We start from the raw sequence: 27,197 nt of genomic DNA, 5'->3' as shown, positions 1-27,197 counted from the left end.
TAAGTCCTTCTATTGTGGCCCCCCAGAAAAATCTAGGCAGGATACTTTTGTTTTAAAGGAATAGAATATGTATTCTATTTTCTGTAACCATTGTTGTTTGATCTCCAATAAAGATGTTGAGCATCTTTATTAAACTCCTAATAATGATTCCAACTTTCACATCACAAAAGTAATGACATTTTGCATAAATGCTCCTATTTCATATAATTGTATATATGACCTGTGTATCTTTAATATATATTTAGTTTCACAAAAAGATATATATTTATAAGTCTCACATAAGATTGGGATAAATTTATTCACATTAGTCATAATCATCTTCATCTTCCTCAGTTTCTTCATTTTCCTCTTCTGGAAGTACAGCTGCTTCTTGTGTTTCCCTGAAAGCCTGCTCCTCTTCCACACTTGGGTCATCAATTTCTGTAATCTCTGGTCCAGTAGGGTATTCTTGATAAACTGGTGGTGGAACTGGGGGTGTATAGTTGTCTGGACTATATTTATGACCCCAGCCTATGTAGATATTTTCAAACTTTCTATAGATAAGAAAGCAGATTATTATAAAATTGTAGTAAAAAATCTGATCTTTATCTTTAATGATAATATAATCACAGATTGTTTGTTTATAAACACTTAAATGGCATTTATCAAAATATATCTCAGTGATTCTTCCACCATAACATTAGCATGATTCAAATTTTTAAATTAGTAAAGAAAATTATGGGGGCTATACCTGTATTTTTAACATGTGTGTGCCACAGCCAATAATCATTTATTTCTTCCTCAAAAATAAGTAAAATTTAAAAATAATAAGAGCCCAGAAGTTACTATCATCCTTGGAAAATATTGAGTTGCCAACTTATCCAATGGCTGAGTGAGGAGTAAAGCTATAATTGAAAGCTTCATTGTTTTTTCAGAATGACAACAGAATTAGAAAGACCACCTTGATAAGTTGTGGAAGGGAACTTTCCTCTCCCTGCAGAAGCACATGCACACACACATGTACAGAGGCCTCTTTAAAGACTGTGGTCAATTTAAGCCCATCTTGCCCCTTATCCTACTTCCATCTTCGTATTAAACACTTACATCCTTAGGTATCTTCCCCAGGTATCAATAGAGAGCTTCTTCAGAATCAAACCTTTGCTAAGTCCTTCTCGGGGATGGAGAGGTATACTTGAGGGTCACTCCCACTGATATTCAGGGGAGTGTTTTTATTGGGAAGTATTTTTATAGCCTCCCAAACTGCCACAAGGGAGATTATGCCAGACATGTACTTTAGTCCTTTGAGCTCCCTCCCCATTAGTGAGCAAAAACTTAGGGGAAAATCTCTCACACTATTAATCAATTCTTTTCTACCTTCAGTCATCCTCACTTTTTCTGGCCCCAGGGATCTACAAAGTTTTAAGAACTTTATATATGGGCGTGTCTATTTATCATCAGTATGACCTTGATACACCCTACATCTAAGATTGACTACCACATCTATGTTCATCCACATGACCTCCCTCTAGTGTGTTATCCATTGGCCAAATGAATGAAGCAGGAATGATAAATCAGTACATTCATTTCTTTTTATCATTAGAGCTATGAGCTTCTGGCTATGAGCTCAGAAATCTGTCCTGGCTCAGGGGACCATATGGGATACTGGGGATCTAACCAAGGTCCGTCCTGGATCAGCCTCATGCAAGGCAAACGCCCTACCATTTGCTATCACTCGGCCCTGATAATTTTATTCTTGACATTTTTGCATTAATGGCTATTCTGACATTTGTCAGCTCAGCAGCTTCTCCCACCTTGAAACTTCTGATGTGGATCTAAAGTGTAATGTAAGACGATTGAAATGAATGTTCTAGATAAGTAATAGACATTTAAGAGCCTCTTAATCTTAATTATATTAAGAGTGATAGTCCAAATATTTTTATTATTTTATCAGGATAAACAACAAAAACAAATGGTGTGGGGCCAGAGCGATGGCTCAGCGGTAGGGCATTCATTTGCCTTTCACAAAGCTGACCCAGGACAGACAGTGGTTCAATCCTCAGTGTCTCATATGGTTCACCAGGCCAGGAGCGATTTCTGAATGCATAACCAGGAATAACCCCTGAGCATCATAGGGTGTGGCCCAAAAACAAACAAACAAACAAATAAAAAAACCCTGAATAGTGTGAAATTTAAACTAATTTCAACACTGCCTAGAATTTTTCATTAATCTACTAAATAAATGGTCAATTGTTCAAAAAATATCAAAATATGTAGTTTATCTTCATAAATTGAATAACTGAATTACACTAATTGTCTAAGTTTGATACTTTACTATTTTAACTAATTGTTACTTGAATAAGTCTGCTGCATATATAAGACAGGTCAAAGATAAGCTAAAACCTCCACACTCCTGACCAAATGTTTAGAAACAGATGCCAATAAGAAAAGGACTTAATCAGTTGCAGTAGTGCAGGCTTCCAGAAAATGGTCATCATGGCAAAAAGGAGAAAGACCATTCCAGGAAGTGACACTCTTCCATATGGAGTTTGGGGTCCAGATTTTTTATTTTTCTCTAGTCTTCTATTTCTCCTCTTATCCTGGCCCAATATAGTAATATGAAATGAGGTATTTCCTTTCTAGTTGTGAAAAGAACTCAAAGTGAACTTACCAAATATGATAGATATTTGGCTCATGGCTTAAGGTACCTCCCATTTGTATAGTATATCACATCCTTTTTCCCATCCCATTCTGACCCGGAGTCTCCCTAGGGCTTCTATGAGCAATCCTCTCAGGTAGTTTTGTCTGTTAGTTTACCTTAGCCAAAGTTTATGAGAAAAATGAGTAGCAGATAGGTGGAGAAAAACAAAACAAAACAAAACAAAAAAAAGAAAAAAAACAAACCAAAACCCCTGAAATATACATTAACATCTGGAACAACATCATTTCCAGAATTTAAACAATTGCTATGATGGCTATATATTTTGTCAGACACATACTTGCCATTGGAAAAGGCATATGCTCCAGGCCAAAGATTAGATCTAAGCACTGCAATTGCATACTGAGGAATGATATTTGAAGATAGTCTTACTGTCCAAGGTGGTGTATTTTGGAATTCTGTAAATAAAAGATAAATTAGAAACCAGCCCTAAAGAATCAGGATTTGCTATGTAAAAGAGAAGCTGCTTTTATAAATATTAAAAATATGTGTCTGGCCCCAGAGATAATATCTGCCATATATTAGAATGATATTTATTTTCTACATCAGGTATTCCCAGGATCATCAGAAAGTATAGTCCTAAAAGCCTCCATAAAAACTAAGGTGGCCAAGTAACCCTAGCAATGCATTACATCCTCAAGTCCTATATTCAAAATGCTGTGTTGATCAATACTTGCCAGTGAGGTTAGATCTCCTGAGAAAAACTTGAGAGGACTCACAAAACACACAAACATCAAAATAGAACACAAAAAATATTAATACATAAGCAGCTTAAGGTAAATAAGGAGGGTAATGATGTAGAATAATAATATTTAATCTTCGTATTTGTATCCACTTGTACAAAAGAAAAAAATTTTTGTTTTTTTGGCCACTCCGGTGACATTCAGGGGTTACTCCTGGCTATGCACTCAGAAATCGCTCCTGGATTGGAGGACCATATGGACAATGGGAGATCGAGCGGTCAGTCCTAGGCTAGCATGCGCAAGGCAGATGCTTTACCGCTTGCACCAAGAGTCCAGCTTCAGAAAAAGGAATTATTATTAAGATAGAGGAGGCCAATATGGTAGAGAAATAAGAAAACAGTGAGAAAAAATTACCATATTTATTGATAGGAGCTGGCACAGTAGCAAACGCAAAAACAAAGAGGATAAAGATTTACCAAGAAAGTAAGTATAACTGCATGAAAAAAAATATTGGCAGTTTTTGTCTTTGATTATTTATTTGTGGGATCAAACCTAGATATATGCAAGAAAAGAACCTTACCCATGGCACTCTCTTTGGTCCAATTTTTGCCTATTTAAAACTTATTTTTATTGGTTTATTAAAATAGTTTTTAGTAGATTGTAACCATGTGAATATATATAATTCACCATATTCACCATCAAAGTTCAAGTTCCATCCTGCTACTGAAATGGCTTGGCTACCCTTTCCTCCCACCCACTCCCTTTACTTGTAGTAAACGTTCCTGTTTCCACTAAGCCTATGAGTAACTCTTATGTTTTAAGAGTAGAGCTTCTAAACAATGCTCCGTGGCTCAAGGAATCAACCAGATTGCCCACCAAACTTGAACAATAAAGCTAGGTGCTTTAATGGGGTCTGAAGTTGAAGAACTCAGATTCTGCTGTGCCAGGGATCACCAAAGTCAACCCCATCAGGGTAAGGGGCTCCAGAGCTATATCTGGTGGTGCTCAGGGTACAGTGTACAGGGTACAGTGCCAGCATTCTAATTAGGACAGTTAAGCTATTACACTGGTCCCATTCTTTTCTCCAGTTTATTTGCTTTCATAATTTAAATTCCACATATGAGTAAAACCATCTGCTAATTTTCTTTTGATCTTTATGTATTTTCTTAGAAAAATCACCTCAACTTCAATTTTGTATCATAATATATCATTTAATTTTAGAAGATATGACTTAAATTTAATCAAGCTTAATCAATCAAGTTAATCAATGAATATATATAATGCTTAATTATCCAATCATCTATATGTTGCCATCATTTTTTGTGGATTTTATTTAACTGTAATTTAATAAAAGGGTCTTTCCATATTTTTAATTTTTTAATTACTGAGGGGAAAGTTGCAAAAGTGTTAATGTTTATACTTTTGTTGTATAAAGTTATCTCTCTCACTGACAGAATGCAAAAGCCCTCCAGCACTGTCCTTGTATCATTTCTAGACTTTCCCTTCCTCCCTCCTCCCTGCCCCCAACTTGATTCTGTAGTCAAAATTAAATTTCAGATCTGTAATCAAAGTCAATGGCTTATTTTCATTGAGTATAGCTCTATCTATTGGGTTTTACTTTTAATATGTATTAATGATTGAGATCATTTGGCATTGACCCTTTTTACTCTAACTTATTCATTTAACATAACACACTCTATCCTATTCAAATTCAAGGATAATAAAACAAGGTTTCTTCTTTTCTTATATCTAGATACTATTCCATTATATATGCAAATCATAATTTTAATCATTCATCTGTCTTTTAACATTATTTGACCATTGAAAAAGCACTAAATATAGTTGTGAATATATCTTTTCAAGTTAATGTTTTAGTTCCATAGGTTATAAAAATAGTTTATTGTAGTTTGTTTGTATTTCCCCTAAAATTAGTAAGGTGAACACTGTATCACCTACACTGACCATTCAGGTGTCTTTGATGATGTCTGTTCAGCCCTCTATTCATTTTTGTAAGACATTGGTCTGGTTTTTGTTCTTGATGTTGTGATTAGTTTATGTGACTACTTTGTCTTTTGTCAGATTTATAGTATTTTCCCTGTTTCATTATGTTGTTCTTTTAATTTCTCAAACATATAAAAATGTAGTCATGTTCATTTTTTCTTTGGTTTACACCAATAGAATTTGATCATTGAAGACACCTTTAAAGTTAAAATAACAAAATGTTCTGTCTATATTTTTGATGTATTTTATAAATGCAAGTTTATATATATCAAAAACTTTAATCCCTAAAATGAATTATGCTGATCAAGTGTCAGATCCTTTAGATATATTCCTTATTTTGATTCACAATATTCTTATTAAGAATATTTGTATCAGGGGCCAGTGAGGTGGCGCTAGAGGTAAGGTGTCTGCCTTGCAAGCACTAGCCAAGGAAAAATCGCGACTGTGGTTCGATCACCCAGTGTCCCATATGGTCCCCCAAGCCATGGGCAATTTCTGAGCACTTAGCCAGGAGTAACCCCTGAGCATCAAACGGGTGTGGTCCGAAAAAAAAGAACAAACAACAAAAAAAGAATATTTGTATCTACATTCAACAAGAACATTGTTCAATAATTTTCTCTTTTGGTTTTGGGAAATATTGTCTCAATAAAAACCATCCTAATATAATTTGTTTGGATAAACTTTAATAAAGAAAGTAAGTTTTTTTTTATTATGACCAATGTGAACTACAAGTTTTTCAGAGTTATATTTCAGGTATATAGTGAAGTGAATTAGGGCTATTCCAAACAACAGTGTTGACCTCACTCCACCATAGTTCCCAGCATGCCTCCCAAACCTCCACCTTTAGCCCCCTGTAACAGGTCCTTTTTGTGTGTAGTTTTGGTCCTTTACTTTATTGTCATTGACTTTTTAAGGACTGACCATTTTTTAGAAAATAAGTACTTTTTGAGGGCTTACTAGTAACCATATCTGCACATGGTTTTTGTTCTATGGGATATTTTAAATTGATGTTTTAATTTTCTTTTCATTCTTTCACAGTTTAAATTTTCTATTCAGTCTTTATTTAGTCTTGTGAATTTTTATGATTATAAAAAGCAATATATTTCTAGATTCTTCATCTTAGTTGCATGATGTTTATTATAATATCTATTCTTTCATTTTTCTCTTTTTTATTGATTAATGTTTTATGTTTGACTTTGATTGAGGTCACATAATTCTAGTTTCAGCTTCTTCCATTCTGCTTCTGAGTCCTGGTAGTGTAATATTTTTTGCTCATATTACATTTGTATCTCTTTCATTTTTCTCCTTCATTTCACCTTTATATTTTATATGATATTTTTCAATTACTTATGTTCTAGCTGTGATTTGTTAAATCTCATTAAACACTGAAAGAATTATGTTTTTAACTCTTCTTTGGAAAGTTTAGAAAACTTTGATAAAGTTTCATTCATGGAGTTTTATAACATCCATCTTTTTAAATTCATTCATTTATTCATGAGGGCTAATGTAAGCTTGCCTTAGCAATTGTTGAGATTTTATGCTCATAAAACCAAGTTGGAACTTGAGGCTCTGAGTTTGTGTATGCCAGGATTCACTGGAAATCTGAGATCAATTATTTCCTGTGCTGATAAACCAGCTGCTCTTTCCCAGAAGTCACTATTGCTATTGTCTGGCAACTAATATGAATCAATATCCAGCTGGCCTGAATGGGATTGTGATCATTTTATCTAGTCATATAGGTGATCTTCAGAAAAACTAGAAGTATGTGGTAGAAGCATATATTTGCCAGTATCTGATGAAACTATAGAGTCAATGTTCAGCAGTCTTGGATAGCAACCTTGGCATAATGATGCAATTGTCTTCACAGTTCAATGGCATGGAGTTTGAGTGAGACTTTGCTACTGCCAGATTGATAAATATTTGCCCTCTGTGGCTGTGCTGATTAAGCAGGTTTGAAGGGGACAGGGCAGGGGTCAGGGGAATCCTGCTATCTTGTGATAGGTTTATATTGGATCTAAAAAATTCTTTTGGGCAGACAAGAATGCTGCTTCATCAACTTTTGAGATCATGTGTTCCAATGACCAGAGAATTTTTGTTTGTGCCAGACCACTAATAGGTGTTATCCAGACTCAGTAAATCTTGGGGAGCTAGGATTAAGATTAGAATTTCCCAAAGAAGGCCTTATTTACAGGGGCTCTGTTCTTAAGGCTGTCAGACTTTTTTTTTTTTTTTTTTTTTTTGGTTTTTGGGCCACACCCTGTGACGCTCAGGGGTTACTCCTGGCTATGCGCTCAGAAGTTGCTCCTGGCTTCTTGGGGGACCATATGGGACGCCGGGGGATCAAACCGCGGTCCGTCCTAGGCTAGCGCAGGTAAGGCAGGCACCTTACCTCCAGCGCCACCGCCCGGCCCAAGGCTGTCAGACTTTTGTGGGTCTTTCTATGCTTCTCAGATGGCAAGAGCTGAACTACACACAAAATAATAGTCAGCATTTCTAGTAAACGTTGTAATCAATTTATATTGTGACTATTCCAACCTCTTCAACCTTTCAACATCAGAGAAAGTCTATAGTATGATTATAGTTACACTCTTTACTCCACATCACCTCAAAATTTATAATGGAAGCAGGGGTCGAGGCCTTGGTTCTTTTTTATTTTTAGAAGCTCAAAGTCCCCATGTCCTTTTAGTGCTGTAGTAAATAATATAAACATATATGTATGGTATGCACATAGTATTTACATATATACATTATATAGTATATAGTTTGTATATAAATAACTAAATCTTTTGGGAGAGTTGGGTCACACTCAGGTGTACTCAGAGGTTGGCTCTGTGCTTAGTAATTGTTTCTGACAGGCTTGGGGACCATATGGGATACAGATGATTGAACCAGGTCGGCTGAGTGCAAGGCAAAAGTCTACCGCTGTGCTATTTTTCTGGCCAGCTCCATAATTACCTAAATCTTCAGAAATTGGTGTCAAGAGAGATGGTCCCACTTCCTGTTCTGTATAATCTGGCTCTTCTCCTTTTTCTTCTTCTTTTTCTTCATCTTCTTCCTCCTCACTTTTTTGATTGGGGTTGAACCAATTACAGCGACCCTGGAAATGAACATTCCAAAATTTAGTATCTGGTGACATTAAAATATCAGAAAATTCACTGAATTCTGCACATATTTGACAAAATATTATATAAGAATCACTCAATCAAATATTCATCCTCAAGTGCTAATACTTAGGAGTCATACCAAGTAGAGTTCAGGATATCCCAGTCTTTCCCAAAATTCTGAAAAAAAAAATATGATTCTACAGATTGAATTCAGGGCATCACACATGCAAGTTAGGTATTTTCTGTCACCTGATTCCAGGGCCATAGGCACTGTTTTGTTTTGTTTTGTTTTGTTTTGGAAGAGCCACACCACCAATGCTCAAAGTTTATTCCTATATGTGCACTCAAGAATCACTCCTGGTGGGCTTAGAGAACCATACAGGGTATCAGAGATCAAACCCAAGTTAGCCACATGCAAGGCAAGACCCTTATCTGCTATGCTATTGTTTGGGCTCCCCACAAACATGATTTTGACCTAAGTTATTTCAAGCAAAAGATAGAACCACTTTAATTCAAAAATATGAAAATTTGATAAATTTACAGAAAAATTTATTTTTAAATTATCTGTTCTAAATAAAAAGACAATCATGTATTTTATTAACTTATAATAAAGTATTTATAGAATATTATAAGGAACCTTCTATTTATAAATTTAAAATGTTATAATAAACGTAGGGAGTTTTAAGGATACAATTTCTTGTTTCGTTAATGTGATCTCTCCATATATATGAGTATATCTCATGTAAGTCAAAGTATAATAAATAAATTATACTATAGATGAGGCAGATTAGGATAAAGATAAAGAGAATGCACTTAATTATTGTCCATTCATATCAACAGTTGTTTATTAACTGAATTTCTTCTGCCACACTTACCAAATCTCTGAGTCAATTTTCTCATCTATAAAATAAAGATAAGGGGCCAGAAAGATAGCATGGAGGTAGAGCGTTTGCCTTCCATGCAGGACGGTGGTTTGAATCTCGGCATCCCATTTGGTCCCCCGAGCCTGCCAGGGGCAATTTCTGAGCGTAGAGCCAGGAGTAACCCTTGAGTAAAGCCGGGAGTGACCCAAAAAAACCCCTAAATAAATAAATAAATAAAATAAAATAAAGGTAAAATTGTTCTTTCATAAACTTGCAAAGGTTAAATGTGGCAACACATATACAATGTTATTAAGACTAAATGTTTAGTAGATTAAATGCTTTTTTAATATTTATTTATGTTCCCAGTATGAGATATTTCCCTATGTATGAAAATAGATGTTAGAAAAACTGTACTTGAAAGAGGATAGGGAAAAGATGGTGGAGAAAAAAAGCCCAGTTAACTTCACAAGAAGACAAAATGACCAAAACAAAAACAACTAACAGTTCTCTAAGGAGACTTAGCAGGGAAGGAGAGTACAAAACTCCATGGAGCATAGTACAAAACTTCATAAAGTAACTCTGAACTTCTGCACAAGTGCAATAATAATTAAATGAATCACTAATCAACTGGTCACTGAGCTGAGGGAGGAGCAGAGAAACTAAAAAGAGTCAGCAAGCCCACTTTTAGGGGATTGTGGAAGCACACAGTATGGCCTAAGGAAAGGCAATGTAATCTCAGGCCCCTGTCACTTTCCCCATTCCCATGAACTTTCAGCTCTCCAATAGCACAAACTGGAAAACTGACAAAGCACCTAACAGGACCAAGAAAAGGCTCAGAAATGTATAATAGCTTCTGTAGTCAGAGACATACAGGGAAGCACCACTCTGAGGCTACTGACACTAGGTAGTGGATAGCAAATATAAAATATAGTATCAGTTTGCCCCATCCCCAAAGCTTTAAACTCTGAACAAAAGTTAAAGTGTGTGTCTCTATAATATTGAAAAGCCAAGATTCCAAATCCAAGGACTGAAGTAAAAGGATAAGGATGAGACATTAGGAATCATAAAACCAGAACATCATCTATATACCTCAGAGCACAAGAGTTGTACTGGTGAAAAAAAAAAAAAGGAAGCCTACCAAGACTAATGACTTGAGAGTATAGTCGCGAAGATAGCTTCAGACAAGGTTCTAGATTTCATGATGAAAATGTTTAATGAAGTCAAATAAATAATGATACAGGGAATAAATATTGCACACATAAGAGAGAACATGAAATAGTGAGGGAACAGTAAATTAAGTGTAGTGTATAGTAATAAAACACAAGTTTCATTTAAATAGAATAGAGTAAATAAATTACAAGTGGTTTGAATAAAGAAATCAGAAAACTATGATTCAAAATGACAGGATTTGGGCCAGAGAGTAGTGTGGATAGGGTGCTTACTTTGTATGTGGCCAGTCTGGGCTCAATCCCCAGGTCCCCATATGGTCCTCCAAGTCCACATGGAGTGATTCCTGAATACGAAAGTAGGAGTCATTGCCTAAAAATTCTGCAGAGGCAATGCATATAGCGAATAACACAAAATTCACAATGTTTCAGTTTACAAGGGACATAAATGGTCATCACTTACTGAAAAGGAATCCATGCACGCTAGAGACAGAGTGGGAAGTTAGAGGTGGGAGGAAAATGGGGACATCAGTGGCAGGGGAGAGTTTGCTGATGAAGGATAATGTACATTTTATGACTAAAACACAACAATTAACAATTTTGTAACCATGATGTTTAAATAAAGCAATTTAATAAAGGAATCCATATAATTTAACGTTCACCTAATAATTGGCTATCAAGATGCTTAAAACAACTGCTAACAGACCTGAAGAAAGACACCAAGGGAAACACAATCATAGTGGGAGATTTTTTATTTTCAGAAGATATCAGCTTTATTCGATGGACATGGCTGAAGCCAAAAGCTCCAGAATCAGCCTTCGAAAAAAGCCATAGTGGTAGATTTTAATATACTTCTCACAGCTGGATAAATCTAGTACACAAAAATTTCAATAAGAAGACACTGACGGGGCCAGCGAGGTGGCGCTAGAGGTAAGGTGTCTGCCGTGCAAGTGCTAGCCAAGGAAAGATCGCTACTGTGGTTCGATCCCCCGGCATCCCATATGGTCCCCCCAAGCCAGGGGCAATTTCTGAGCGCTTAGCCAGGAGTAACCCCTGAGCATCAAACGGGTGTGGCCCGAAAAACCAAAAAAAAAAAAATCCCATCATCACGATCAAGTGGGATTCATACCAGGAATGCAAGGTTGGTTCAACATACACAAATCAATAAACATTATACACCACATCAACAACATGAAGGACAAAAACCACATGATCATATCAATCGATGCAGAGAAGGCGTTTGACAAAATCCAACATCCGTTCATGTTAAAGACACTCAGCAAAATAGGGTTAGAAGGCACCTTCCTTAAGATAGTTACAGCTATTTATGAAAAGCCTACAGCCAACATTATACTTAATGGCGAGAAGCTAGAAGCATTCCCACTAAGGTCAGGAACTAGGCAAGGCTGTCCACTCTCTCCACTCTTATTCAATATAACCTTAGAAGTCCTAGCAATAGCAATCCGACAAGAGAAGGGAATCAAAGGAATTCAAGTAGGGAAAAAGAAACACAAGCTAGCTCTATTTGCTGATGATATGATGATATACATCAAAAACCCTAAAGAATCCACAGAAAAATTCCTAGAAACAATCAACCAATATAGTAAAGTGGCTGGATACAAAGTCAATACACAAAAGACAGTAGCGTTTTTATATACAAACAATGAAGTTGAGGAGAGAGAGATTAAAAATACAATTCCATTTAAGATAGTATCAAAAAATATCAAATACCTAGGAATCAACCTTACAAGAGAAGTGAAAGATCTATACCAGGGAAACTTCAAAACACTTCAGAAAGAAATTGAAGACGATCTAAAGAAATGGAAGAACATCCCATCCTCATGGATAGGTAGAATTAACATAGTCAAAATGACTATTTTACCCAAACTGCTATATAGATTTAATGCAATCCCTATCCAAATCCAGACACAATTCTTTAAAGAAATAGAACAATCAATTATAAAATTCATTTGGAACCATAAAAGACCCAGGATAGCTAAACACATTCTGAAAAATGAGAAGTTGGGAGGTATCTCCTTACCTAACTTGAAACTATACTATAAAGCCATAGTAATAAAAACAGCATGGTACTGGAACAGAGACAGGACCTCAGACCAGTGGATTAGAACAGAATTCCCAGACATAAACCCCCAGATATATAGCCAACTAATATTTGATAAAAGAGGCAAGAATATGAAATGGAACAAAGAAAGCCTATTCAACAAATGGTGTTGGTACAACTGGAAACTCATATGCACGAAAGTGAAAATCGACCCATATCTCACTCCTTATACAAAAGTCAACTCAAAATGGATCAAAGATCTGGAAATCAGACCTGAATCTATAAAGTTTATCGAGAATAAAATAGGCAGAACACTCGAAGACCTTTATATCAAAAGGGTCTTTGAGAATGGAGCACCAATGGCAAAAACGTTAGCATCAACTATAAACAAATGGGACTATATCAAACTAAAAAGCTTCTGCATGGCAAAAGAAACCCTACTTAATGCAAGAAGACAGCTAACAGAATGGGAAAAAATCTTTTCACTTGATATATCAGATAAAGGGCTGATATCTAGAACATACAAAGCGCTCAGAAACCTGAGCCCTTCAAAACCAAACGAAGCCATAAAAAAATGGGGAGACGAAATGAATAGACATTTCTCTGAGGAAGAGAGAAGGATGGCCAACAAACACATGAAAACATGCTCACCTTCGCTCATCATCAGGGAGATCCAAATCAAGACAACAATGAGATACCACCTCACACCAGTGAGGTTGGCTCACATCAAAAATAATGGGAACAACCTTTGTTGGAGAGGATGTGGTATGAAAGGAACTCTCATTCATTGCTGGTGGGAATGCCCCTTGGTCCAACATCTATGGAGAAAAGTCTGGAGAGTGCTCAAAGAACTTAGAATTGAGCTGCCATTTGACCCAGCAATTGCTCTCCTAGGCATATATCCCCAAGATGGAAGGACATTCATTCCAAAATACATATGCACCCCACTATTTATTGCAGCACTCAGTATAATAGCCAAATCTTGGAACCAACCTCGATGTCCAACAACAGATGAATGGATCATTAAGATGTGGTACATATATACAATGGAATATTACATGGCAGTTAGAAATGATACAATCACAGACTTTGCAGCAACGTGGATGGACCTAGATCATGTTATGTTAAACGAAGTAAGTCAGAAGACAAAAGAAAAACACAGAATGGTAGCACTATTCTGAAACACCTAGAACACATAAAAAACAAAAGAATGACATTGAAGAAGCATAACTGCTAGAACCACAAAGAAAGACTTCATAAACTCCATTCCCTAATCTGCACAGCCACCAAGATCTTTAGAAACAGGTCTGATTTTACCATCCAAGATAAAGTAGAAGTCTTCCACATACCACGAAAGCAGCAAGAGGAGAATAAATGATCTATTTTTTTGACGTCTTTATTTTGGTGTGGAGATTACGGTTGATGTCTCCAATATTATTTTATTTTATTTTGTTTTGTCTTTCTCTTTCTTTTTTGCACTTGAGTATGATTTGATTTCAGAACCGAGATTATTGTGTGGTGCCTGTCTTTATTGCTGTGGTGCTTATAGGTTATTTAATTCGATATTTTTTTGTGTGTGTATTGTTGTGGTATTTTAATTACTTTTTTCACATTCTCTCTCAAACTGAGGTTGGAAGCCTCTAGACAGGACTCTGCCTATTTTCAGCATATTTGATTTTTGATTGAGAAGAGGACATATTAGGTGATGGGTATTCCCCTGATTCAATGTGAATATGTACCCAAAATACTACAGTGAAAGATATGTAAGCCATTATGAAAAAAAAATTGTGTTTTTAATCAGAAATTTTCTTTGACTTACATGTATTATTATTATATCAATTATATTATATGTTATGTTATGTCACTATATTATGTTATATTAGTTTACCTCATTATGTTAATCAATTTTGTCCTTTAAATGAATTCTTACTTTAAAAAAAAAAAAAACAACTTTAGTTTGCTCTGAAGAAAAAAAAAATAAAATAAATAAAAGATAAGATAAGGCCTCCCAAATCTTACCACAGGCTGTGTTCTTTACACTGGCTGTATAGAAAGAGGAGGTACAGTAAAGGCACCCCATATACACCTCAACACAGGCCCCTTGCCGGGTATGTATTATGAATTGGGGGACAAAAAAAAAAAAAAAAAAGACACTGACTATAAAGGAAGAAATGGAAGAAATAAACCTAACACACAGGAATAGAAATCTTTATTTCCCAGAAATTTACAATATACATTCTTATCCAGTGCATATGGATATTCTGCAAAATAGACTACATATGAGGACACAAAACATACCTCCATAAAATAAAAAAAGGAAAGCATATCAACCATCTTCTCCAACTTCGATACTTTTAAATAATGGAAACAAAGGGCAGGAGAGATAGTACAGCAGGTAAAGTACTTGCCTTACATATGGCCAACCTGGGTTTGATCCCCAGCATTTCATACAGTTCCCTAAGCATCACCAGGAATGATTCCTGAGTGCAGAGCCAGGAGTAAGCAATCCCTGAACATTGCCAAGTGAAGTTGACTGAAACAAAAAAATGTTTTTAAACAAATGTTTAAAAAGTGTGTAAATGTATTGTATTTTGTGTTCCTAGAAGTGGTATAGCTGGGTTGTATGGGAGCTCGATTTCCAGTTACTGGAGGAATCTCCATATTACTTTCCATAAAGGTTGAACTAGACGGCATTCCCACCAGCAGTGGATAAGAGTTCCTTTCTCTCCACATCCCCCCCAACACTGCTTGTTCCCATTCTTTGTGATGTGTGCCAATCTCTGGGGTGTGAGGTGGTACCTCATAGTTGTTTTGATTTGCATCTCCCTGATGATTAGTGATGTGGAGCATTTTTTCATGTGTCTTTTGGCTATTTGTATTTCTTCTTTGTCAAAGTGTGTGTCCACTGCTCCCCATTTTTTGATGGGATTAGATGTTTTTTTCTTGTAAATTTCTGTCAGTGCCTTGTATATTTTGGAGATTAGCCCCTTATCTGATGGGTATTGGGTAAATAGTTTCTCCCATTCAGTGGGGGGCTCCTTACACCTATATTCATTGCAGCACTATTTACCATAGCAAGACTCTGGAAACAGCCAAGATACCCTTCAACAGATGAATGGCTAAAGAAACTGTGGTACATATACACAATGAAATATTATGCAGCTGTCAGGAGAGATGAAGTCATGAAATTTTCCTATACATGGATGTACATGGAATCTATTATGCTGAGTGAAATAAGTCAGAGAGAGAGAGAGAGAGAGAGAGAGAGAGAGAGAGAGAAAGACACAGAATGGTCTCACTCATCTATGGGTTTTAAGAAAAATGAAAGACATTCTAGCAATAATAATTTTCAGACACAAAAGAGAAAAGAGCTGAAAGTTCCAGCTCACCTCATGAAGCTCACTACAAAGAATGATGAGTTTAGTTAGAGAAATAACTACATTTTGAACTATCCTAATAATGAGAATGTATGCGGGAAATAGAAAGCCTGTCTAGAGTACAGGCCGGGGGTTGGGTGGGGAGGAGGGAAAAATTGGACATTGGTGATGGGAATGTTGCACTGGTGATGGGTGGTGTTCTTTACATGACTGAAACCCAAACACAATCATGTATGTAATAAAGTTGTTTAAATAAAAAAATTTTTAAAAAGTGTGTAAATGAATCACAAAGAGTAACTGGAAAAATTTCAAACACTTGGAAATTAAACGAACAGTGGGTTAAGTAGAAAATTAAAAAAGAAATAAGAAAATGATCCCTAAAAGTAAATGGCTATGATGATATGATGTAAGTTACCAGAGCATATATATGACACAGAAAAAAATCTGTTTTAATGGAGAAGTTCACAGCAATGCAAGCATACATCAGTAAACAAGAACGGTTACAAATAAATAATCTAACCAAACAGCTTAAGCTACTAAAAAAAAAAAGGAACAAAAGTATGGAGAAAAGAAATAATAAAATTTAAAGCAAATAAATTAAAAATAAATAAAAGAGAAAACCCATGAAGATTAGTGAAATAAAAAGCTAGTTTTTATTTAAAAGTAAAATTGATAAAAACATTATTTAGAGTAATAAAGAAAAAAGAAAGCTTTACTAAACCAATTCAGAAATGAAAAAGGATATATTACAACAGATATCACAGAAATTCAAAGGATCAATCATAAAAGATTATACAAAAATCTCAATGCAGTGAAAGTGTATAACTTAGAAGAAATGGATAAATTATTGTTTCCATAAACTTTCAAAGTTATTTCTGAGGGATAATCAGGTGAAATGAGAACACTTGAGCAGGTTGATCATTAGAGATAAAAATCAAAACTGTAATGAAAAATCAAATATCTGCCAAAACAAAAGTCCAGGCCCACTGGAAGTTCACCCCAAACTCAAAGATCTATTCTAATCCTTTTTAACATAAAGACAAAGAAACAGGAATCTTCCCATTTTTGAATACCAGAAATACAAAGAAACAGGAGTTTTCCCATTTTTAAATCCTCCCCCATTGAGTATTTCAATAAGGCAAATATTATTGAGATACTGAAAGTAGATAAAAACATTACCAAAAATATTTAAAATCAGTCTCACTGATAAACGCATATGGAAAATGCTAGTGAATGAGTAAATTAACAAAAAGTAAAATCAAAGAAAACATTAAATATATCATATACCATGATCAAAGAAAATATATCCCAGGAATGCAAGGATTATTTAGTATATGCAAGTCAAACCACATAAAATACCATATCAATACAAGGAAAATTAAAATAAAGTGATGTATTATGTAAATGCAGAAAAAGCATTGAGAAGTTCCAATGTCCATTCATAATTTTCAAATTTCAATAAAACAGGGATAAAAGGAACTTTCCTTCATATATTTAAACCACTTACCACAAATCCACAGTTAACATTAGACTCAACTGCAAAAAGCTCAAAGCCTTCTAAGATCAGATAAAAGATACAGTTCCCCTCTTTCACCATTTGCAAAATAGCACTGGAAGTCCTTTTCATTAAAATTTGGCCAAAAAAAGAGATATCAAGGGAATTCATATTGGAACAGAAGATGTCAAACTATCAGTACGATGGAAGTGACATGGTATTTACTTAGAATACCTTCAATAGTCTACAAAAGACTTTTACAGTAAAGTGACTCTATAAAATCAACATGCAGAACCCATTACATTTCTATATGCAATGTACTATATTCACAAACAATGATAAGAATTAAAATACACCCCACATAATGGAAGAAAATATTTGCCTACCACTAACATGGGAGTAAATATTCAAGAAAAATAAAGTATTTGTAAGACAACAAAGACAAAACAATCACATCAAAAATGGGGAGAAGAGATAAAGAGATATGTCTTTAAAGAAAAGTTTGTAAAAAATAATCTCTGTCCCTTTCCAGGTAAATTAAAATAAAACTAATGAGATATCTTCTCACATCAGTGAGATTGGCACCAAAAAAAGAACAAAAGCAGTCAGTGCTTGCATGTATGTAGGGAAAAAGGAACCATAGTTAGTGGAAATATCACTGTTCAGTAAATATATATATATACATATATATATATACATATATATATATATGTTTTTGGGCCACACCCGGTGAAACTCAGGGGTTACTCCTGGCTATGTGCTCAAAAATCGCTCTTGGCTTGGGGGATCATATGGGACACACCATGGTCCATCCTAGGCTAGCGCAGGATGCCTTACCGCCTGCGCCACCACTCTGGCCCCCAGTTCAGTTATTTTGGTAAAACAATATGAACACTTCTAGGAAAAACTAAGACTTGAGCTTACAATATGACTTGGCAATTCGACGTTTCCAAATATATCCCACTGGTTCAAAAACATTTCTAAAAGATAGTTGCCCTCCTATGTTCATTATAGCACTATTCAAAAATAAAAGTTTTGTTTCTGGAACCAACCCATATGCTAAAAGATAGATGTCTGGATAAAAAAATTTGGGGTTATAAATAATGCATAATGCAGTATGACTATAAGAGAAGATTGTGTCGTGCCATACTAGAGGGTATCATGCTGAGTGAAGTTGAAGGAAAGGACATATACATAATGATTTCTCTCATATGTGTAAGATGACTAAAACCCAACTGCAATCATGTTTGTAATCACAGTGATTAAATAAAGATATTATTTTTAAAAAAGAACCATAAAAATAAGAAAAATAATAAGGAGCAACAAATTACCAAAGTTTATTTTGGGAGGAGTAAGGAGAATAGGAGGGATTCTTAAGACATTGATAGAGGGAAGAGAGCACTATGGTGGTGGGTGTATATTGTAAAGCTATATACCTTAAACTATCATTAATACTATTGTAAATTATGGTATTTCAACAAAATTACTGGGCAGTCTCAAAATTAATGAACTTCTCTATTTAAAACAAAGTTTGATAGTGTTTGTGAATCTCAAATTTTACATACATATTCAAGTGATCTATGGAAATAATACATTTTGTCTGATGATCCTATCTATGTTACTTGTAAATTATAATTATATAGTACTCTGAATTATTTTTTAGAGGTACCAAACTCATAGATGTTGGAAATAGGTGCTGGAACACATTATGTATAGTACCAGGGGTCCTCAAACTTTTTAAACAGGGGGCCAGTTCACTGTTCTTCAGACTGTTGAAGGGCCAAATTATAGTAAAAACAAAAATTATGAACAAATTTCTATGCACACTGCATATATCTTATTTAGAAGTGAAGAAACAAAATGGAAATAAATACAATATGTGGCCCGCGGGCCATAGTTTGAGGACCATTGGTAGACCATCAATACCTAGGTCCACCTAGAATCACTTCTGTCTGCAAGAACAACATTTGGTGGTACCCAGGATGTAATGTGGTAGGAACCAAAATCATGGCTTTTCACATAGTAAGCCTATGTTTTACTGCTTGAATAACCACCCCCAGCCTTTGTTTAATTTGCTATGGAGAATTGTTGGGCCATACCTGGAAGTGTTCAGGGCTAATCCTGGTTCTATGCTTAGGGATCACTCCTGGCTGGGTTGGGGGCCATATGCCAGGGATGGAACTTGGGCCAGCGACATAGCAAGTCAGAAACTCAGTGCTATATGATAACTCCAACCTCTATTTAATTTTTTTACTGGTCTCATTTCTGTCTTTAAAAGGAGTATGGAACCTTCTTTATATAAAGGCCCTTTTGAATATTTTGTCTTGTAGTTTTAGGGCCACTGCTGGCATGAAAGTAAATTATTCTGGCTCTATGTTTAGAAATTACACCTGGTGGTGCTCAAGGGACCATAGAGTGCCAGAACTCAAGCCCAGGTCAACAATAATGCAGGGTAAATGCCCTATCCCTAGTACTATTGCTCTGCCCCACTTTTAGATATTCATAATATCATTCACAAGTCATATATAACTGGAAGACATGAAAGCAAGTATCTTTCATTCTGTTCCAGGGCCAGACCACATGATTTCAAGATCATAATTCACATCCCAGGTACTCACCATTCTTAGTCTAAAGTCAACAGGTCCTTGTTTTGTATGTATGATTTGTGTACTGTAGAAAGAATGTGATAAATTGCTGAATTGTTGATGAGTTGAAAAATAAATAGCCCTTACCTGTGGGAGAATATGTTGTACATGATGAACCCAATTGGATAGAGATTCCACTAGATCTATCACTTGGATGCCTTCAAATTCTGGATTTTCTTCAAAGCTATCTTGCCCACCTTCAACTTCTTCCTCTTCTTCCCCTTCTTCTTCACCAAACTGGTAAAATCCTAGAGGGCTGACATGAGTCCCTGCTGAAATCCTGGCAATTTGTGCTCGTAAGTAATTACTCTCATTTCCTGGGAATGGTGGATAGCTTATAATGGGACTATCCAACTGCCCAGTGAAAAACTTCTTGATTTTTCTTGCAATAACAATTTGTGAGGGTGTAACTGATGGTAATTTCACCCAGGGTCTTCCTGGTTCATTACAAACAAAATAAACATATTTATTGGCACCTGTTCTGTTTTCTTCTTTTGGGATAGGTTGTGGGGCCTTGTAAAAAGACCTTGGTAAGTCATCTTCATCAGCTTCATCAGCTTCACTATCTCCATCAGTAACCTCTTCCTCTTCCACCTCTTCTTCATCTTCTCCTTCTCGAAATTCAACTTCAGCTACAATGTAATTCATTTCCACGCCCAAGATCTTGCCCCAGAAACGGCATTTTTGGATTGGGTGTGTGTCAGTAAGCTGCTTGATAGCAAGAAAAATGCGGTAAGTCTCATCCATGCCCAAACCAACTCCAGCTTGTTCAAAATAAAAGGCTGACTCCATTATATTTGGAAAAGGCGGTTCTCCCTGGATCCGGATACAAATATTGAAGTTAATGCTTTATCCATAAGCCAAGTGCTCACTTTTCACTTTTCTTTCAAGATTTAAATTAAGCAATCACTCTTATTTCCGGGTTAGGATCGATAACTTACAATAGGACTATCCAACTACCCAGTGAAAAACTTTTCTTGCCACAATTTGTGCAGGTGGGAATTTCAGCCTAAGCATTCTTATTCATTACAACTCCATTTATATCCCAAAAAAAGAAAACCTGAACATTAATTCTCATTACTATAACTATAGGTTCAACAAATTTCTATAATTTAAAATGTGATCTTGTATCAATGTTTTATATGTTAATAACACTACAAATTATATTTAACATTCAAATTTTATTTAAAAAATGTGGCTTCTAGACTATTCTGATCTTAACCCCATAAAAATATAAAATGAAGCTAAGTTTCTGAAATACTAAAGCATAGTGTAAAAGAGAAACAAAGAAAAAAGCAGTATGAGAGGAAGTTGCAAATAGTACAGAGAAAATTATAAAATGTTGATGCTATGAGTTTATTGATTTTTTAAAAATAGGATTTATTTTTATTTTAACATGGTCCCAATTTAGACTCCATATGATTAGACAGTGACTGTCCAACCCTGAACCCTAACCTCAGACATAGGACTGATACAGTTCTCCACAAAAGCTCCAGGAACCAAACTCCCTCTGGAACATTCTTAATACTGCTCTGACACCAACATGTGCTGGTTTTGATATGACATCCTCATAATAAGGAAATATCAACAACTTGGTCTAAGAGCAGGTTGTCTAACCTCATCTCCTAATGATAAGATAAATTCAGAAGACATGTCATGCTTTGATTGATAAAAAAGCCAACTTCAGTATCTACAGAAGACTGACTGTGATAACTATGACTGGGCAGAACTTATCCTGGGTCCAATAAGAAATAAAAGACCCTAGTCTAGGCCTTGGCCTATGATCTGTAAAACACCAAGATTTCTAAGTCCAGAGGTCTGACTGGACAACTGCAACTGAGCATATCATCTGGAAACATAAGGAAAGACTCTATCCTATGCTTCATCCTAGGATCAGGGCAAAACCAAGACCACCAACTACAGAAGACTGATTAAAACAACAATGATGGAACAGAACTCCTAGAACCGTAAATAAAGACTCCATCCTAGACTCCATCCTTTGACCTGTGCTGATTTTTATTTTAATTTTACTTTATTGTAGTAGCATGATTTTCAATAGTGCTGATATGTATATTTTAGGTATACATTACTACACCATATCTATCACTAACTAACTATCTACAATTATACCTAGGATTTAAATCCATATATTATTCATCTAAAAAAAGCCAACATCCTAAACTGAACCATTCAAAATAACATTAGTGACTTACTATTTCATCTTCAAGTTCTTGATCAGTTCCTTCCAAATTTCCTTGGAGAAAAAGAACCTTTTGCTTTTCTGCTATTTCATATGTTGGAAGCATCTCATTCACATTTTGAAGAGTATCCAACTTTTTACCAAAATGTGCCATCTTCACATCTTGGCTAATATTTTCAAAGATGTCTACAGCATTTTCAGGACGTTCATCTAAGATTTTAATCAGCATGTTAGAAAGATGATCGTATCTGTTCAAAAACAAATTTTGAGACAATATGTGGGTTTGAAGAGTTGAGAATTTTTTTCATTAAGGTGAAGTTGATTTTTAGACATATTTAACAATTGAAAGCTTTCAGAAATCTTAAGTATATAAAAACTTACAACTTTTACCACTGTCAAAAATGAATTATTATAGAATCTTCAAGTACAGTATCACTATTCAACTTACTACATATAAACATAAAGAAGTACATATTCTACAGCAGGTAAATTTTACCTTTTTATGATCTCATATTTCTTGCTTATATATTTAAAGATGATTAAATTTTAAAAGTTAATTTTCATTCTTCTATCAAAATTATTTTATTCCTTTTTCTCCACTCTCATGAAAAGCAAGTTGATTTTGAATCCTGTTGAGTCTTTTAAGATTTATAATCACTAAACTCTTCCCTAAATCAATTATTTTATTCAGCATTAGATCTATAAGAAATACATGCTATACTGCAACCCCTAACTTCCCACAACTGAAAAGTTTCATAAATATTTATTCGATTATTTATAAAGTATTATAATATTTCTGTCTACAAGTTAAAAAACATTACCCTAGCTTTTTTATTTTATAACTTAAATAGTGAAATTTCCTATAACCTTGTATAATTACACTTTACACTATACTACTACAGTGTGCTTTTTAAAATGTTAAATTTATGAAGTAAATTTATTCTTTTAGAGATCCTAGTTTGTGAAAGTGTTTTCACTTTTCTATTCAATGTGAAACTTGCATAAATTGCCTCTCCACATATGTATTTCTATAATTTCATTTCCAGTAAGTAATGAACTCAATTATAATTTGCCTATTATGATATATTTACTGAAGTTTGTTTCCTGTAGTTGATAATTCCTACTAAATTTTGTTTCTAGCAGTGTTTCATTAATGCATACATTTCCTGAAAAATACTCCAAAGCTTAGGGTTAGCTTCACTGAGACCTCTGACAAATTTCTCTGATTGTGTACTCTTTCTCTCTCTCTCTCTCTCTCTATATATATATATACATAAATATATATATAAAATCTATATAAATATATATTTTTCCATTCAGAAATTGAGATTTGTTCTTTCATGGTCTAAATGAGAATTTTGTTTTGTTTGTTGTGTATATGATGTTTCCTTTCCTATCTAATGAAACAAAACTGATGTTCTATAGTTACCCATTTTATTTTAATTTACCCTAATGTGTATTGTCTTTCAATATCAGTATTTGTCTAATGAATATAGAATGCTAAAAAATACCTAGAGGACAAGCAACATATTCAAGTGGTAGAGCACAAGCCTAACATGAGTGAGGTCATAAATTTGATCTCAAGTATCATATATACCTCTACTACACCTAATATCAGTTAGTATGGACTTAGTGGCTCTGAATACTAAATTATCCATTCACACCACAGCTGGAGTATTACTTAGAGTAAGGCCAGACTACACTTTCTGCCCACCCCCAGCACCACTAGGCCTGGTTCCTGTACATATATCTATGTTAAAACATATAAATTATATGAGTAACCAATATGAAGATCAGTTTAAACACATCATATATTAAGAACACATTTTATTGGGATCAGAGCAACAGTACAGCAGGGAGGGTGTTTGCATTTATGTTGCCAACTTAACTTTGATCCTTAGCATCCCAGATAGTTCTCAGAGCCTGTCAGAATTAATTCCTGACTGCAGAGCCATGAGTAACCTCTGAGTACCACCAGGTATGTGCCCAAAACAAAAAATATAGATTTTTCTTCCTAAAATATTATTATTAAAATAATAAGAAATGCCATGGCTAATAGAAAAACATGAATTCATTTTTTGTAGGTATTTTAATGAACAATGTAAAAATCAATACAGGAAGCTGTATTTTTTTGCCAAAAAATGGTTTAATAACTATCAAATTAGACCTGAATATTAGAAAATGAGGTAATGTCATCCTTTATTAAATTTATTTTAACTGCAGGCTCTAGTCTAAAGTATTTAGAAGATAATAGTGAATACTCAGGAAGATATTTATAATCACCAGGGTTTAGCATTTGGAAATTAAATGTAGGTACTTAAAAGATGTCAGAATTAAAAGAATTCAGTAGAAAAATTTTCCATTTTAATGCTTTCATATTGAGTTTTAAATGGTTAATGGACTCTCAAGTACTAGTAATAAGTTTTTGGTAATTTTAACAAATATTATAAATTCAACTTTTAATTTAATTCTGTATATTATGATGAAAAGTTTATGTCAAAAATTTAAATAGACCCCAGTACTGAGTACCATGTCAAATCTTTAAAGCTAAAGTTGATTTGAAGTGATAATAAATAATATTTCAAATTGTCAACTTTGGGTAATTAATTTCTCTTTAGGACAAATGCCTAACATGCACCTGACCTGACTTTAATTTCCAGCACCACACAGTCCCCAGAGCATGGTGGAGTGAAGTTCTGGAAGCCCTTGATATCACTGGGTGGCCTGAGAACCCAGGTGCAGCACAGCAGGACTCAAGAAGCATCACATCTTTGAACCCTTGCATCGAACTGCAGGTCCAGTTGTTCTATAAATTGCTTATGGAGTATCTCCTGAGCACTGCCTAGGAAACTCCCACAAATAAATACATATTAGCATGTAAAAATGTCTTAAGACCTCAATATTTTCCCATTTTTTAAATGTAGTAATAGGTGCAAATATTTGCCATATATTGTATAGTCAGTTAATATTTACTGATTATTAGACATTTCAGCAGATTTAAGAACAGAACTAGATCCAGAAGGTCTGGACAGTATTTCCTGTTTTCCTACTCATTAATCTATTCTTAAATAAAATTCTCATAGTACTACACTAGGTACTGGGTCTGTTAGTGGGGTATACCCACAGCATACTAGGTACCTGACACTGCAGTGGCCCACTAGTAAGAGACATTAAAATATAAGTCTATACCTATATATCTGATTATAAGTGACATTTAGTGCTATAAGGGAAGAAGAAAAGACTATTACAGTAAAGTGGTGTGTATTGGGAGCCAAGGCTTTAATAAGAAACCTTGGGCAAGGGAACTAAAGAAGCTATGAATGAAACATAGTGATGAGAGATAGGTACGAGTCAGAGGAACATGAGCTAAGGGAATCTTGAGCCACATGATTTTTTGTTGCAAATAAGTATTAGATGATTTTTAAATAGCTTTTATCCCTGAATATCTGTTGACCTTAAATTACGGATGCAAGAATCTCTAGAAATCTATATCCATTCAAGTTCAGAAATTCAAACTAAAATGATTTGACCAGAAACACCTCGACCATGGTCACTACATTTTAAGAGATAATTTTTATGAAGCATCAAACACTCCTGATCTTCTACAAAGGACATTTTTCCTGGTCTACTCAGCACTGAAAAGTTTCCCACGATTAAGACTTTGCAGAGGCAAAGCAGGACATTTCAGTGGTCAAACAGCAACTAACAGAAATGGTCATCCCCACTTTAACGTGACTAGGGAATTCAACAACTAAGTCATAAAAAGTGAACCATCTCTGTAGATAGACTTGTGCACCATAACACTGGTAAATAAATCCATTACTTTTCACAACTCTTTTGGATAGATTATTACTTTCGCGATGCTTATGTTTTGGACTCTATCTATTTGATATTTCTAGATTTTATTTTATTTCTGTGTTCCAGGGTCTTTAAAAACTCCAGAAAACTATTACCAGTGATCCATCTTCAGTCTGGTAATATAGTTATGTCACTAATTTTTACTAATACAGTATTTTCAAATACATTTCATTCACCCACAGAAATACACTCTCATGCAGACTACATACTGACACTCTCTTTTCTTTACCTGAGACTTACAGATTTAAGCCTGATTTACAGCTGGTCTTCAGTAGGTAAGCTTTAGCATTTTGCACAGCAATCTCATGCATGCTCGGAGCCTCTTCAGAGACCCCAGGCTGCAGCGGATTTGGATCACAGTTACTATCTGAGTCTTCCACTTGGAAAATATCAACTTTAGGCTCTTTCTTTGCATAATTGCTTTGTTCCTGCTGGTGAAATTCAGGATGCTGAGACAATTGAAAGGCATTTTCCTCCACTTCATCAAGTGATGGTTGCCTGTTGGTGGAGTGAGGTGTTCCAGACTCTGGAATCATATGAACAACCTTGTCTGAATGCGATGGGGATGGTGTTGCACGGACCAATTTTGCCAGATCCATCGAAGGAGTAGGAGAAGGCTCCTGAGGAGGCCAAGGTGGAGACGGTGTTCTTGGTCCCCTGAGGAGATGCAGAGATGTGCTGACACTAGAATGAGGGATTGGGCTTGGAGGAGGGGGATTCCTGAACTGAGGTGCGATTTCTGGTTTCTCCCGCTCTGACTCCCGGGGCTCAGAAAACTCAGGCTCAGATTCTTTGGAAGAATCTGCTGCTGTGTTTTCCAATAGTGGATGTTCCTCATTTTCTTCTTGGCCTTCTAGCTCTTGTTTCAAGTCGCTCCAGTTTTCCATAATGGAATTCTGGAGAACAGAGTTTGCAGATAAAGGGGGCGATATTGGATAGATGATTTACTCAGGCTGTTGATCTGTTTCTGGGTGCTAGTTGTTTTGCTAGTTGCCATGTCTTATCTCTATAGCAACCCCAGGCCAATTCCTTTAAGAGAAACAAAGCA

At 35.2% G+C, this 27,197-nt stretch overlaps 1 protein-coding gene and 1 non-coding gene across 2 annotated transcripts; one reads left to right on the top strand and one right to left on the bottom strand.

Annotated features, from left to right (window-relative positions):
• Positions 1–278: 278 nt before the first annotated feature.
• RSPH4A (radial spoke head component 4A) lies at positions 279–27,197 on the bottom strand. Its single transcript, XM_049771355.1, has 6 exons — positions 26,390–27,197; positions 22,305–22,539; positions 20,179–20,907; positions 8,335–8,476; positions 2,976–3,093; positions 279–533 (listed from the first exon to the last, which is right to left on the bottom strand). Exons 1-6 carry the CDS (start codon positions 27,034–27,036, stop codon positions 305–307), a joined length of 2,100 nt encoding a protein of 699 aa, XP_049627312.1. The 5' UTR covers positions 27,037–27,197; the 3' UTR covers positions 279–304.
• LOC126007900 (small nucleolar RNA SNORA51) lies at positions 14,577–14,709 on the top strand. The gene has a single exon (XR_007495373.1). It is a non-coding gene; the product is annotated as a small nucleolar RNA SNORA51 (small nucleolar RNA).

Source organism: Suncus etruscus, chromosome 4 (assembly GCF_024139225.1).
Source record: "Suncus etruscus isolate mSunEtr1 chromosome 4, mSunEtr1.pri.cur, whole genome shotgun sequence".
Lineage (NCBI taxonomy): Eukaryota > Metazoa > Chordata > Mammalia > Eulipotyphla > Soricidae > Suncus > Suncus etruscus.
Note: the sequence above shows the minus strand (reverse complement) of the source record. Positions and strands in the feature narration are given on the sequence as shown.

What these genes read in the sequence shown, in the direction of transcription:
- RSPH4A (XM_049771355.1), bottom strand. Translation starts at nt 27,036, where the DNA reads ATGGAAAACTGGAGCGACTTGAAACAAGAGCTAGAAGGCCAAGAAGAA. An exon ending in TACAACATATTCTCCCACAG is followed by an intron (nt 8,477 to 20,178) that starts GTAAGGGCTATT and finishes GTTCATTTCCAG; the next exon opens with GGTCGCTGTAATTGGTTCAA. An exon ending in TATGCCTTTTCCAATGGCAA is followed by an intron (nt 534 to 2,975) that starts GTATGTGTCTGA and finishes TCTTATCTATAG; the next exon opens with AAAGTTTGAAAATATCTACA.